The sequence below is a fragment of the Zalophus californianus genome, chromosome 4 (genome assembly GCF_009762305.2).
Source record: "Zalophus californianus isolate mZalCal1 chromosome 4, mZalCal1.pri.v2, whole genome shotgun sequence".
NCBI lineage: Eukaryota > Metazoa > Chordata > Mammalia > Carnivora > Otariidae > Zalophus > Zalophus californianus.
Window position 1 is genome coordinate 153,780,261 of NC_045598.1, and position 16,018 is coordinate 153,796,278.

The 16,018-nt window shown below is 35.1% G+C and overlaps 1 protein-coding gene across 6 annotated transcripts in view; it reads left to right on the plus strand.

Moving 5' to 3' along the window:
• VPS13B (vacuolar protein sorting 13 homolog B) overlaps positions 1 to 16,018 on the plus strand; it is a 752,513-nt gene that overhangs the window by 100,089 nt on the left and 636,406 nt on the right. For all 6 annotated transcript variants that reach the window (XM_027594446.2, XM_027594522.2, XM_027594594.1 and 3 more), the window contains exons 14-15: positions 1,407 to 1,576; positions 4,370 to 4,564. In XM_027594446.2, coding sequence (XP_027450247.2) covers positions 1,407 to 1,576; positions 4,370 to 4,564 — 365 coding nt within the window. The remainder of the gene's footprint in view (positions 1 to 1,406; positions 1,577 to 4,369; positions 4,565 to 16,018) is intronic.

The following is a 16,018-nucleotide window of genomic DNA, read 5'->3' on the forward strand; positions in this document are numbered from 1 at the left end:
AGTGTGTCATTGTGTGAATATACCACCATTTATCCATTTTACTGTTGATGAGTATTTAGTTTCTAGTTTTTGGTTAATTATGGTAGTGATGCCACAAACATTCTAGTACATGCCTTTTGGTAAACATGTGTACTCCTTTCTGTTAGGCATGTATGAGTAGAACCACTCAGGTAAAAGGATTGCAAATGTTCACTTTTAGTAGGTATTTCTGAACTGTTTTCCCAAGTGGTTGGACCACTTTACGTTCTTATCAGTGTTTTGGAGAGTTTTAATTGCCAGGGCTGGCAAACTATGACTTACTGCCTCTTTTTGTGCAGCACATGAGTTGATAGTGGGTTTTGTGTTTTTAAATAGTGAGGAAAGGGCGCCTGGGTGGCTCAGTCGTTAAGCGTCTGCCTTCGGCTCAGATCTTGATCCCCGTGGCTCCCTGCTCCGCGGGAAGCCTGCTTCTCCCTCTCCCACTCCCCCTGCTTGTGTTCCCTCTCTCACTGTCTCTCTCTCTCTGTCAAATAAATAAATAAAATCTTTAAAAAAATAAATAGGAAAAAATAAAAGAATCATATTTTATGACCCATGAAAACTATATGAAATTTAATATTCAGTTTCCATAGGTAAAGTTTTATCAGGACATAATCATGCTCATAGAGTTTGGTATTGTCTGTAGCTGCTTTTGTGCTACAGTGGCAGAGTTGAGTAGTTGTGATAGACTGTGTGGCCCACAAAGGCTAAAATAGTTTCTAAATGACTCTTTATGTAAAAGGTTTGCTGATGTTTGGTTTGCATGCTTGCCAACACCCAGTATTAGTCTTTTTCATTTTAACCATTCTAGTGTGTCTGTAATTCTGTCATGTAACTTCATTTGCATTTATCTGATGCCTAATGATGTTATCTAGCTTTCCATAGGATTTTTGGCCATTTAGAAATACTATCCTTTGCTTGTTCAAGGCTTTGGAGCCCATTTTTCTATTCAGTTGTTTATTATTGATTTTTAAAAGGTTTTACATTTAAAAATTTTTAATATGCTGTGGGTCCTTTATATAGATATCTATATCCATCTATTTATGGCAAATATCTTCTGCCAGTTTGTGGCTTGCTTTTGCATCATCTTAATGGTATTTTTATGAACAGAAGCTGTTATTCTTTTAACAAAAGAGATTAAAAATTCCTTTAAAATATTTAAAAAATAATTTAAAATCAAATATGTAAATTTTTATATAGCAAAGACCTACATTTACATTCTACAGTAACTTATATAAGTTTAACTTATATTTGTTAAAGGTAACACATTAGTTTGCAATTGCTTCTTTGTTGAAAGAAAAATACTATTTGACCTTCAAATTTGGGAACCAATTAATTCAGTTATTTAAAAATAATATTTTATTACATTTTCATTATTTCATTTTTAGATATTAAGGATGAAAATGAAACAATACTGAATCCTGAAGAAGTGGCATCTTTGGAGGAATACATTCCTACTCGACATACAAGTGTTACTCTCCTCAAATGTACCTGTACTATTTTCATGGCTGAATTCAACTTGTTGGATCATTTGCTGCCTGTCATTATGGGAGAAAAGGTATATTTTGCGGTTTACTACTTTTTTTTCTCATACATGCATATTTGCAAGTCCTATGATATTATAAGAGGAAGGTGATAGAGTAAAAGAATAAGTGCTTATATAATTATCCATGGTGATGCTAAAACAATGTAACTATGATTGTTAATTTTTAGGTGTGTGTGTATGTGTGTAGACATATATATAAATAACCTCAAGCTAAGGCTGTATCAAGAAATGTTGAAGAGATTGTGGGCCTAGAAGTCAGTCTGATATATAAACTGTGACACTTTGCTTTGTATCTCTAAACCTGTTTCTGAAAAACAAAAATATTTTTCAAGTGGGCTGACAGATTCAGCTGGTAAAGAACCAGTAAGCCTATATGGATTCAGATAGTTTAGTACTTACATGTAAACATAAGGCAAATCATTAGTGGTGTCAGCTTGCTGTGTCTCTTTCAGAACAACCTTGAAACTGGAAGGCCAAAATGACCTGCAGCACATATGTGCAGCACACCATTAAGTAGAGTACTCTTTTGTCAAGGATTCAATTCCACATTTCATCTAAGCAGTTACATAGATTACAGCTGTACATTGAGAATAGTAAGTGGAAACCCCATATCTCACCTGAATGTGGCATACTGATGAGAAAATGTCTCATCTCAGTCTCCCTCAAAAGAAGGTGAGAAGTGGTCTTTTAGAAGCTCTTTGCAGGACGCCCCTATCTTCTCATGTTGTGAAAGTCACGGGATATTCTCCCGAGGCTTAGGTCTGCTGTGGTTGCATCTTGCCTTTATGGTCTACATGGATTTGTGTAAGATTGTCAGGGTGCTGGCACAGAGCTGTTGCCTTACAGTATCTACCTCTTAGAATTATTTTTAATATTAGATGAGATAATGCACATAAATCATTTTGCACATGTTAGGAACACAGTAATTACTCCTTTATTGTTATGAGGACTTCTTAGATGCTTCACTTGATTGAGGCCATATATGATGTATTGCTTTCTGAGTTTGCCATATACATAATGTATTTGTTATCTTTAGGGTTTTTTTGTTATATTTCTTTTGATATCTACATAATGATGATTATAGAAGTAAGAACTGTCCTAACTTTAAATAAGAACTTGTGGAAGTATGACAGAGATTTGACTATGATACGATAGTTTCATTTTGTGTATTTGCTCCATATTGTCCACTTACAATTGTTGTGTTGCTGGGTAAAGAGATCATCTGGAGAAAATTTCAGCAGAGAAAAAGCGTGTCAGTATTAGACATTAACTTCAAAGCAGCTGTGAGTAATGAGTTCAAGAAAGAGACAAAAAGGTGGAAGGTTTCAGAAGATACCTCAATCTGTAAAAAAAAAAAACAAAACAAAACACCAAATCACATTCTGGAACTGAAAACTGTAACACAAATTAGAAATAAAAGGATGGAAAACAATTTAAATGCAAATCACAGGAAATACAGTGTGGCTGTTTTAATACCAGAAAGTGTGAGCTTCAGGCAAGAAATATTATTAGAAATAGCTATTTTGTAATAATGAGTGTTAACTCCATGAATGGAACAACATAGATAATTCTTACAGATGGCATGTTGAATTAAGTCAGGCAGTCATGAGCATGTACTGTATGATTCCGTAAAGTTCAAGAACAGGCAAAACTAGTCTGTGATGATTGCAGTGAGAATATTGGCTACCTCTGGCAGCGATCTGATCTATCGCCTGGGAAGGGATATATTGTAGAGTGCTTGAAATTTGTGGTGGTTACAGATGTAAAATTTTATTGAGCACTCCACTTAAGATTTGTGTGCTTTACCGTATGTTGTACCTTAATAATCCAAAGTCGCTTAAAAGAGTAATTGATTAGTTAAGTGGTGGTTTAAAAATTAATAAAAAGTTAAAAAAGCGTGTTCAAGCAAGTACGTTCAACTTAGTCAATTTTAGGCACAGTGTTTCTCAATAATGGCACTGTTGGCTTTTTGGACTGGGAAAGTATTATGTATCATTTACTATCTTTAACCAATCCCTGCTAAATGCTAGTACTACTCCCCAGTTGTTATGACAATGAAAGACAGACAAAACAGTGAAACTCCCTTCCATGGATTTTCGCATATGTCTAAAGTCATACAGTTTCTCATTGAGAATGACAGTATGGCATTTTAAGGGAATAAGTTAGTTTTAGGACCAGAAGGAATTGCTTGCTAATGAGGGTTCATACTCTGGACATTTTGATACCTACTTGCATTTACTTGGAAGCTTAGGTTCTGTAACACTGAAAGTACCAAGCCTAACTTGAGATTCTTAGGATTTTATGAGCTTTTAACATGTGTATTATTAGTAGATATATGGATCAGAAGTTATTCCTCCTTGCAAATTTTGCTTCTTGTGTCTTTGAAACTGTCTGGAGTAGTCTTCTTAGTCCCTTCATCATCTAAATGTGAATAAAGTGCAGGAAACAAATGGTGGGTGGCTCTGGGATATCTAGGTCAATATTTGGGAGTGGTTGAACTTAAGAAAATACCATTAAATGTACTGAGGAGCCCATAGTGAACTATTCCAGTTGATTGAAAAATAAAAGTTTAGCTAAATGGGTAGTTGTAATTTTACAGTAAATATGCATTTTGAAATCTAGGACATACTTAAAAATATATAGAAGGCGTTTGTATTTGGTTATGGTAAGAGAGTCCTGTAGAAAATCATCATTCTAGATTGATTTGATAACGTTGCAAAATGTGCCAGTCTGAGGCTTGTATGGGGGCACTGCATGTCAGTCACTGTTTTCCTGAAATAGAAAGTGAACTCTATTATTTTCCAGAACTCAAGTAACTTCCTGAATACTACAAACTTCCAGTCTCTTCGGCCTTTGCCATCCATTCAGATATTAGTGGATAAAATTAATCTGGAACATTCTGTGCCAATGTATGCTGAACAGTTGGTGCATGTGGTCAGCAGCCTTACTCAGCCTTCTGATAATCTGCTTCATTATTGCTATGCACACTGCTATCTTAAGGTAGGAAAAGTGAATTTTCTTGTTTATTAGTATCTGTTTGGCTTTGGGAGAGTTAATTAAATATCTTTTTTCTTGGAGTTGTAACTTAATAGAATTAGTACCCCCATAAGATGAGATTTAAATGATACATAATAGATATATTCATTATTCAACATAATTAAATGAAAGTGTACCTATTTTAAAGTTACTCAATTTTTTGGGATTAATAGCTTGATGTTTATACGTTTATATGTTTATGTCTGTATGTTTATAATGTTAATTATGGTTTTTGAAGATTTTTAAAAAAGTATTTACTTTAGAGGTGAGGGGAAGGGGCAGAGGGAGAGAATCTTCAAACTGACTCCTTGCTGAGAATGGAGCCTAACGCAGCCTCAGTCTCATGACCCATGAGATCATTACTTGAGCTGAAACCAAGAGCTGGTCACTCAGAGGACTGAGCTACCCAGGCGCCCTGGTTTTTGAAGATTTTTTATGTGATCAATGATAATTAATTAGTGTGAAGGAACACTTAGTTTATTTATTTATTTATTTATTTTTTAAAGATTTTATTTATTTGACAGAGAGAGACACAGCAAGAGAGGGAACGCAAGCAGGGGGAGTGGGAGAGGGAGAAGCAGGCCTCCCGTGGAGCAGGGAGCCCAATGCGGGGCTCGATCCCAGGACCCCAGGATCATGACCTGAGCCGAAGGCAGACTCTTAACGACTGAGCCACCCAGGTGCCCCAGGAACACTTAGTTTATGAGTGTTTTAAAGACTCATGATTTCTTTAAGGCGAACATTTATGTGAGACAATGCTTTATAAAGAAGGTTTAACACGTCTTTTTTTTTTTTAGTTACTTTCCTCTTAACTGAATTCATGTTAATTTCTTGATACAAAGAGAGAATTCTTAATGGTTTAAATCGAGTTATATAATGTTAATTATTGGAGGCTATACTCAACTCTTATGTATTTTCTTGGTAAATGATATATCCCAGGTGTGCCTGGGTGGCTCAGTTGGTTAAGTGTCGTACTCTCAATCTCTGCTCAGGTCATGATCTCAGGGTTGTGAGATCCAGCTCTGCGTTGGGCTCTGCACTGAGTGTGGAGCCTGCTTAAGATTCTCTTTCTTCCCTTTCTCTGTGCCTCTGTGCCCTCTCTGTGCCCCTCCTCTCTGCCTCTGTTGCACGTGCACAGGTGCGCTGTCTCTCAAAAAACAGCAACAACAAAAACATCCCATTATAGGTATGTAAAGATCAAATGTTGAGTAGTGTTTTTGCAAAGCAAACACAGATGTATGGTCTAAGTAGAGATAGCATTTATCTAATCAAATTCTTTTATGGATTAAAGAAAACTTTACAGACTTATATTCAAGAATAAGAACTAAAAATACACTAAATTTCATGTAAAGGACTCCAAAATTAGAGAACTCCAAAAGTAGATTTTATTCATGCTTCATTGTTCCATGTTTGAAAGTTCTTAAATACTTGTCTATTTGTAGAATAAAAAGGAACCAATGTAAATATAAGTTTTACCTCACCTCTAGTTTAAGATGGTGAAATTTGTTTTCAAACCATGGAGAATAGAAGAACGTGTTTTCCTAGAAGTCCATGCAAAGCCCATTTTAAAGAGGATGGAAGAGACTCCACTCCTTTGCTTGATGAGAGAGTGATACTGTCATGTTGTGAAGGGGTGTGGACACAGGAATGTATGATTCATTAGGGCTATTATTAAAATTATCTGTCACAGTGTTTTATGTCATGTGGAGAGTAGCAGAAAGTAATTTTGAAAGCTAGATATATAGGTAATATTTTATACTTGTGCCTTTTTATTCATTCCCATAATTAATACACTGAGGTGTATTTTTTTAAATATTGGTATGACTTGAATATCAGATTATAATGTTGAGAATATTTGCCTTGTTTTATTGAAACAGGACTAATTTCAGGCAGTTCTCTAATCTTTCCAAGGTAGTCTACTTAGGTAGGATTCATCGATTTGTTAAATATTAGGTTCTTTACATATTGCAGACACTCAGCATTGAAGATGAATAAGGCATGTCCTGTCCTTGAGAATGGCTGCCAAAGCCATTGGTCACCAATATGGTTGTCCTCCATACTGAGATAAAAGTTACTGGGATAGTTGTTTACTACTACTGTTATCATTTTAAAAGCGCACTTAAATTTCCAGGGTAATGTAGGTGGCTCAGTCAGGTGAGTGTCTGACTCTTGATTTTGGCTCAGGTCATGATCTCAGGGTTGTGAGATTGAACCTCGTGTCCAGATCTGTGCTCAGCTTGGAGTCTGCTAAGGATGCTGTCTCTCTTTTCCCTCTGCCCCTCCCAGCTAATGCTCTCTTTCTCTCTCTCAAATAATAAATAAATAAAATCTGAAAAAAAATTTTCCAGGGTAATGTAAAAGTTAGTTACAGTGTAATCTGGATAAAGTTATGTTTTGGAAAAAGGTCTTTTGCTTTTATGCATACTCTCTAATTGTCTTATATTTTGGTTAATTTGACTAGAGCTATGTGTAATGGATAAGCTATGTTCTAGGAGGTTTGGTGTTAGGCAGAGCAGGAATATTATATGTAGAAAAACTTGTCATTGATATTAAGAAATATTGAGTATTTTGGGGCACTTGGGTGGCTCGTTTGGTTAAGTGGCTGCCTTCGGCTCAGGTCATGAGCCCAGGGTCCTGGGATTGAGCCCTGAGTCAAGCTCTCCACTCAGTGGGGAACCTACTTCTCCCTCTCTCTGCTCCCCGCCCCCCCAACTCATGCTTTCTCCTGTGCACTCGTGCTCTCTCTCTCTCAAATAAATAAAATCTTGAAAAAAAGAGTATTGAATGTTTAAAAAAATAAAACCTTGAGTCTTTGAATATATCATTGTATTTTTGATGCTTCTTCAGTGGCCTGGTACTTTTTTTTTTTTTTAAGAATTTTTATTTTAGAGAGCACGTGGGCAGGGGGATGGTCAGAGGGAGAAGAACGTGCTGAGCTTGGAGCCTGCCTCGGGGAGTGGCAGTGGGGGGGTGCTTGGTCCCAAGACTTGAGAGATAATGACCTGAGCCGAAATCAAGAGTCAAATGCTCAACCCTAGCCTGGTACTTTTTTTTTTTTTTAAGATTTCATTTATTTGTCACCAGAGAGTGCTCAAGCAGGGGAGAGCGGCAGGCAGAAGGGAGAAGCAGACTCCCACAGGGAGCCTGATGCTGTACTTGATCCCATGACCTGAGCCAAAGGCAGATGCTTAATTGACTGAACCATCCAGGTGTCCCTGGCCTGGTACATTTTTAAACGTTCAGGATTTGGTAGAGAATTTTAGTTTATATTTGTACTATTTGGAACTGACTCAAAATACTGATTTGTTGTAAAGTTTATAGCAGTTCATGTTACTTGGCATAATTACTCTGACTTTTGAGGAGGTTTACAAAGATTAATTTTTCCATTATAGTGTTAAAATATTACAGTAGAGAATTTAAATCTTTATTTCATGTGTGTGGCATCTTAGACCCTAAGTAATTTTCAGTAAATACTGAAACAAAATGCTCAAGTTTTATTTTTGTATACCTAAATTTGACTGTATTGACTATATGATGAAATGATATATAGCACCTATTTCATGTAGTGAAATTTATTAATTGGGAGAGTTGGCATGGATGTGTGAAGAAAACCCACAGATGGAACTTTCATATGTCTTACCAAGTACTCTTTATTTAACTGCTAAGCCCATCCTTTGAATATATATGGCATCAAGTAGCTAAGTCATTGCAAAGCATCTGATGTTTGAAACATGAGTAAGTTCATGAAGGCACCCTATAAACTGTAGAATAATATATAAATTTAAGGCCTTCTTACTCGTAAGGATCAGCTTTGGCAGATGCTTCAGAGAGATCGAGAAGATTATAGTAGAATCAAAATCCTTTGTTTAGATTTGGTAATTTTCAACCTCAAGAAAATAGTTTTCTCTGGGGATTTGGAGAAGTGCTTTCATACATGGCTGGTGGGTGTTTAAATTGGTATCATTTTGGATGGTACTTTTGTAGGATCTAACAAATTTGAAAACAAATTTACCTTATACCCATCCAATTTTCAGTGTATATCCTACAGCAGGGGTCAAGCAAACTTTTCTTTAAAGGGTCAGGGGGTAAATATGTTAGACTTTGTGGGCCAGGAGGCAAAATTTAGGATGTACTTAATAAGAGAACAAATTTCCACAAATGTTGAGTTGATAAAATTAAAAATGTAATAGAGTACTTTTTTTTCATAATACAGTTTTACTAATGAGAAGAATGGAATTCTTTTTCTTGGGGTAACATTCACCTCATTGGGGTTCCTGCTTAGTGTTCCCTATCACCAAATGGATTATAAATGTTCATATGTAAAAATTATTCTTAGCTTGTAGGCAATACAAAAACAGGCATTGGGTGAAATTTGATTTGTGGTTTGCTGAACCCTGCTCCAGAGTAATTTTTGCACATGGAGATAAATACAACTGGAGATCTGTATATGCTCACATGGATAGCTTTCTACAATGTAATTTTTAGTCCCACTAAAAATTATAGGAAGCATAATGGTATATATATAAGTATGATGCTATTTGTGTAAGTAGAACAAAATAATGCTAAAGATTGTTCACAGATATAAAAGGGTCTATGAAGGTAAAGCAATGGGCAGGATACATCCCAAATTCTTGAAAGTAGGTTTAAGTGGTAGGTTTAAGTGGTATAGGGGTGATCTGGGGGCCAGTGGCACTAGTATGAGGGTCATGGTTAAAGTAGACGTTAGATACGTTTTAAGGTTTTTTTATTTTTTAAATAATGACTATTGATACAATTTACATACCATAAATTCACCTTTTTGAAAGAATAGAAATTAGTAATTTTTAGTGTTTTCAGAATTAATGCATCTGTCACCTCTAATTTCAGAACATTTTCATCAGTCCCAAAAAGAAGCCCTCTGCCTGTTAGCATTCACTCCCAATTTAACTCCTCCCCTCCCCCCTTGTAACCAGCAACCTACTTTCTTTTCTATGTGTTTGCCTATTCTGGACATTTCATATAAATGAAATCATGTATGTGATCTTTCGTGACTGACTTCTTTCACTTAGCATAATGTTTTCAAGGTTCATTCATATCATAGCATGTATCAGGATTTTATTCATTTTTTATGGCTGAATAATATTCCATTATAGGAATATACTGTATTTTGTTTATTTATATGTTGATAGGCATTTGTGTTTCAAAATGGGCATTTTTGGGGTACCTGAGCAACTCGGTTGAGCATCTGACTGTTGATTTTGGCTCAGGTAATGATCTCAGGGTCACGGGATCAAACCCCCTCGGGCTCCTTGGTCAGTGGGGAGTCGGCTTGGGATTCTCTCTCTCCCTCTTCTTCTCCCCCCTGCTCATGCATGCTTTCTCTCTCAAGGAAATAAATTTTAAAAAATGGGCATTTTTGGCTGTTATTAATAATGTAGTTATGAACATTCATGTATAGGTTTTTGTGTGATAAACAGGTTTTCATTTCTTTTGGGTGTATACCTAGGGGTGGAGTTGTATGGTCAAATGATAACTCTATTTTTAACATTTTTGGGAACTACCAAACTTTTTTCCCAAAGGGATTGTTAAATTGTTTTCCTGTCCTAATACCATTGAATTTTTTTTTCTTCACATCTTCACTAACATTTGTTACTGTTTTTTTTTTTTTAAAGATTTTATTTATTTATTTAATTGACAGAGACAGCGAGAGAGGGAACACAAGCAGGGGGAGTGTCAGAGGGAGAAGCAGGCTTCCCGCCGAGCAGGGAGCCCGATGCAGGGCTCGATCCCAGGACCCTGAGATCATGACCTGAGCTGAAGGCAGTCGCTTAACCAACTGAGCCACCCAGGCGCCCTGTTACTGTCTTTTTGATTTTAGTCATCTCAGTGATTGTAAAGTGGCAACAACAACAAAAAAGTTTATTTTCTCAGTTAAATTGTTAGTGGAAGAAGTCAAGATAAAATATTTAATTTCTCTTCATAAGAAAAGTACATAATTATCAGTTTCACTCCAGAGTTTTCTTTTGTTTCAGTGGATACATGAACAGAAACTAGATTAGAGGGTTTAAAGGATGAGTAGGCAATGAAAAAAAAAAGTAGCATTCTCCAGGCTTCTTTCATGATACTTGCTGATTAAAGGTGAGAAATGGAATTTTGCTGATGGTTGGAGAGAAAATTTGGTCGTGGTGAGAAAATTTGTTTTTTCTTTAAGAATAAGTGGAGAATCAAGCATACTTTTTTGGAGAGGGGAAGGAGAAAATGGAGGGAGGAAGCAAGGCAGAGTGAAATTATGAGCTAATAGATGAGCTAAATCAAATGAAGCATTCTATTGCTGTTCCAGCAATAGGGAATTTTGAAGAAGTCCTTTATCCTTTTTGGACTTCATTTTTCCCATATGTGAAATGAAGTGATTTACTTAATCTCTAAGCAGTTTTAGGTCTGAAGTTATAATTTTTAATTTGCTAGATTTGATTCCACCTTTTTCTCTTGAAGTCTTTTCCTTCCCAAAATGTTCATTATTCTGAGTGCAGAATTCTCATTATAATCATTATTTCTTTAGTTTTTGCATGTTCCAATGTATTACTGTATGTGGATTAACTACTCTTTTTTAAACTATTTACTTTTTCTATTTTTGTAAAATACATTTGACATAAAAATTACCATTGAAACAATTTTTTGGTGTATAGTTCAGGGAGAGTAACTACAGTCATAATTGTGTAACTGTCATTACCATCCATCTCCAGAATCTTCTCATCAAGCCATACTGAATCTCTACGAAAGAATAATTCCAAATCCTCTGTCCTCTGTCCCTGGGTAACCACCATTCTTCACTCTGTCTCTATGAATTTGACTACTTTAAGTACCTCAGATTAGTGGAATCACACAGTATATGTGCATTTAACTGTTGTATTTCAGGGCGCCTGGGTGGCTCAGTCGTTAAGCATCTGCCTTCGGCTCAGGTCATGATCCCAGGGTCCTGAGATCGAGCCCTGCTTCGGGCTCCCTGCTCAGCAGGGAGTCTGCTTCTCCCTCTCCCACTCCCCCTGCTTGTGTTCCCTCTCTCGCTCTCTGTCAAATAAATAAATAAAATCTTTAAAAAAAAACTTGTATTTCATTAGGATACTGTCTCTAAGATTCATTCACGTCATAGCATACTGTAAAGCTTGCTTATAGTTCAAGTCTGAATGCTACATTCTATGTATATACCACATTTTGTTAATCCACTCTTTTATTGATGAACACTTGGGTTGTACCCACATTTTGGGTAATATGTATAATGGTGGTATAAACATGGGATGCAAATACCTGTTAACTTCACTGATTTATTTTCTGTATATAGCTTGAAATGGAATGCTGAATAATATAGTAACTTTATTTTTTAAAACACAGCATATAATTATGCACAGCAGCTACACTATTTTATATATATATATTTTCATTTTTTAAATTTTTAAAAAAACTTTTGATTTAAATTCTAGTTAGGGAACAAACAGTGTAATATTAGTTTCAGGTGTACAGTATAGTGATGCAGCACTTCCATACAACACCCAGTGCTCATCACAGCAAGTGCACTCCGTAATCCCCATCACCTATTTTCTATTTCAACCATTCCCTCATCCATCTCCCCTCTGATAACCATCAGTTTGTTCTCTATAGTTACGAGTCTGTTTCTTGGTTTGCCTCTCTCTCTTTTTTTTCTTTTGCTCATTTGTTTTGTTTCTTAAATTCCACATATGAATGAAATCATACGGTGTTTGTCTTTCTCCGACCGACTTATTTTGCTTAGCATAATACCCTCTAGGTCCATCCATGTTGTTGCAGATGGCAAGAGTTCATTTTTTAGTGGATGAGTAATATTCCATTATATGTGTGTGTACACCACATCTTTATCCATTCATCAGTGGGTGGACGTTTGGGCTATTTCCGTAATTTGGCTGTTGTAGATAATGCTGCTATATAAACATGAGGGTACATGTATACCTTTGATTTGGTGTTTTTGTATTCTTTGGGTGAATACCTAGTAGTGCAATTGCTGGATTGTAGGATAGTTCTATTTTTAACTTTCTGAGGAACCTCCATACTATCTTCCACAGTGGCTGACCAGGTTCCATTCCCACCAGCAGTGCACAAGGGTTTCCCTTTTTTCCATATCCTTGCCAGCACCTGTTGTTTCTTGTGTTGTTGATTTTAGCCATTCTGACAGGTATGAGGTGATATCTCATTGTAGTTTTGATTTGTATTTCCCTGATGATGAGCGATATTGAGCATCTTTTCATGTGTCTGTTGGCCATCTGTATATCTTCTTTGGAAAAATGTGTATTCATATCTTCTGCCCATTTTTAAATTGGGTTATTCATTTTTTGGGTGTTGAGTTGTATAAGTTCTTTATATATTTTGGATACTAACCCTTAATTGGATATGTCATTTGAAAATATCTTCTGCCATTCTGTGGGTTGCCTTTTAGTATTGTTGATTGTTTCCTTTGCCCTGCAGAGGCTTTTTATTTTGATGAAGTCTCAAAAGTTTACTTTTGCTTTTGTTTCCCTGCCTCAGGAGACGTATCTAGAAAGAAATTGGTATGGCCAATGTCAGAGAAATTATTGTCTGTATTCTTCTCTCGGATTTTTATGGTTTCTTACATTTAGGTCTTGCATCCATTTTGAATTTATTTTTGTGTATGGTATAAGAAACTGGTCCAGTTTCATTCTTTTGCATGTTACTGTCCAGTTTTTCCAACACCATTTGTTAACTAGACTCTTTTTTTATTGGCTATTCTTTCCTGCTTTGTCAAATATAAATTGGCCATATAGTTGTGGGTTTATTTCTGGGTTTTCTGTTCTGTTCCACTGATCTATGTGTCTGTTTTTGTGCCAGTACCATAGTGTTTTGATCCCTCCAGCTGTGTAATACAGTTTGAAGTCTGGAATTGTGATGCCTCCAGCTTTTCTTTTTCAAGATTGATTTGGCTATTCAGGGTCTTTTGTGGTTCCATACAAATTTTTGTATTGTTTATTTTAGATCTGTGAAAAATTACTTTGATGGGGATTGCATTAAATGTGTAGATTACTTTGGGTAGTATAGACGTTTTAACAATATTTGTTCTTCCAACCCATGAAAATGGAATGTTTTTCCTTTTTTTATGTCCTATTCAATTTCTTTAATTAGTGTTTTGTAGTTTTCAGAGTACGGGTCTTCGACCTCTTTGGTTAGGTTTATTCCTAGGTGTCTTATGGTTTTTGGTGCAATTGTAAATGGGATTGAGCCTCAATTTCTCTTTCTGCTTCTTCATTATTGGTGATAGAAATGGAACATATTTATGGATTAACATCATCGTGAAGGTAATGCTTGATTTTTATTTTTCTGTTGGTCCCTTTAAGAAAGGAACATATCTTTAGCATCTGGTTATACTGTTAGACTGAGTGTCTTACAATGAGAACAGCATAAAAATGATTTGTTTTACATCACAATTACTATGTTTTCCTTCTCATTTACAGTTAGTGTGTGATTTTTTTATAGGTTTTGCCTTTTATCATTGCAAATCGTAATTTAGCATACTAATTTTTATTAAAAATTTACTAGTTTTTTATATTTCTAAATCTACAGTTTCTTCTATTGATGTTAATTCAAGAACATTGCAAAGTGTTAAAATGTAGATGATGTTATTTTTTATTTTCTAATTGGATTTTTTTAAAAGGTGGCACTGCGTGTTGAATTGTTCATTTAGTGTGATATATGTAGGTCATCTTATTCAAATTGACATTTCCTTCAGCTAAAATTTTTATTGGTAGTTACACTTAACTACTTTATACATTCTTACTGTTCAGACTATTTGCAATGTTCAGCGCTTTTATTCTGTTTATTAATATATGAATTATCCTTGGTGAAACAACCTCCACTCCTGTTGCGTTGGTGGTTTCCCTTTTTCTAGATAAAGTATTTGTAATCTTGATCAAGAGCTGTTGACAAGTTAGTAGGTTATATAGGTATTATAAATCTGTGTATATCTACTGTAATTTAAAGGAGAGTTAGAAATTGGTTATTTTGAAATAATTATTTTTGATGTGGTAGATAGGCACTCTTTCATTATAATTTATTTTTGCCTGAATGTTCCTTTAGAAGCATCTCTGCACAGCATGTAAATTTAGTAAAAGTTTAAAAAAGATTATAAAATAAGATACAGTTTCCCCAGAGTCCTTTGCAGTTCTGCAAACATCCAGCAGGGATCTCCTCTACACCCAGTTTCCATCTGAGTACACTTAATGATAGTGTCTGTGATTATACTGTTGGGCATTTCATAGAATATTAGAAAGTGCCTTGAGAGAGTTCTTAGTTGACCACAGATAATCTAATATGATAAAATATACCCTTATTCATACTCTAGGAATATTTAGAGGTTGGACATTGTTTTAAAAATGTTTTAAGTGGTATTAGTAATTTATAAACTTTAGGATCCTTTAAAGGGGCCTTTTAGAGGAAATAAAATCTGAAATTGCACAGTGTCTGGAAATTCTTGGCATACAGTGTTGCTCAGAACAAGTCTTCAAAGATAATGTATGTGACTAACTTAATTTTTAAGGTTCATCATTTAAGTGTTAGAATCATTTTTTTTTCCTTTTCAATTCTGTATTTCTTGCCACTTGGTTGATAGTAGTACTTACAGGATAGTAGGTTTATCACTTTCATTTTCTTTGATAGTAATTAGGTAAGTAGGTCCTTTGAAATGCAGTTTTCTCCAAAACTATGTAATTCTAACTAATGTCTCATTTCCAAAAAATTATTTTGTTCACTTAGAACTGACTTTAGAGTAAATGATTGGACATTGTCAGTTGATGAATGATAGGGACATAATACCTTTTTGAAACCATTTGGTAGTAGTTTAATACTTTTTAAGAAATTAGTCATTAGTTTATAAGTTCATTAAATGAAAGTATTTTGTTTTGAAAATTAGTGATTGAAAATCTTAAACATGTTTCACTGTAGAACTTATCAGTTGATATAAATACTAGAGATAGGAAAGTCAGTGCTTGATGAACCTAAGGAATAAAAATTAATAAAGTTAAGTTTTAGGCTTAAGCTACTTCTGTATGTTGTTGGAAAACAGTAACTATTTTGTATCCCTGTGTGTTAGTGTTTCCTGTTTGAGATGTTTATCTTTTACCATATTGGAAATAATTGGAGCAGAAATATAATAAGTTCTCTGTAGTGTTTCATATATAATGGGATGTTGTATTGATTCTTCCTATTAAAGCAAGTATACTGTTCAGGAATTTCAGGGAATGCTTATAAAAGTTTTGAGTGTGATCTGCTCGTTTTAAGTATAAACATATGAAGAGTATGCCATGTAACAAATTTCTGGGGGTGAAAAACCTCAGCCCTAGAATTTTCACAGAAGAAAGGGAAAAGATGTAACATTTTTAGGATATATTTGGATATCCTTTT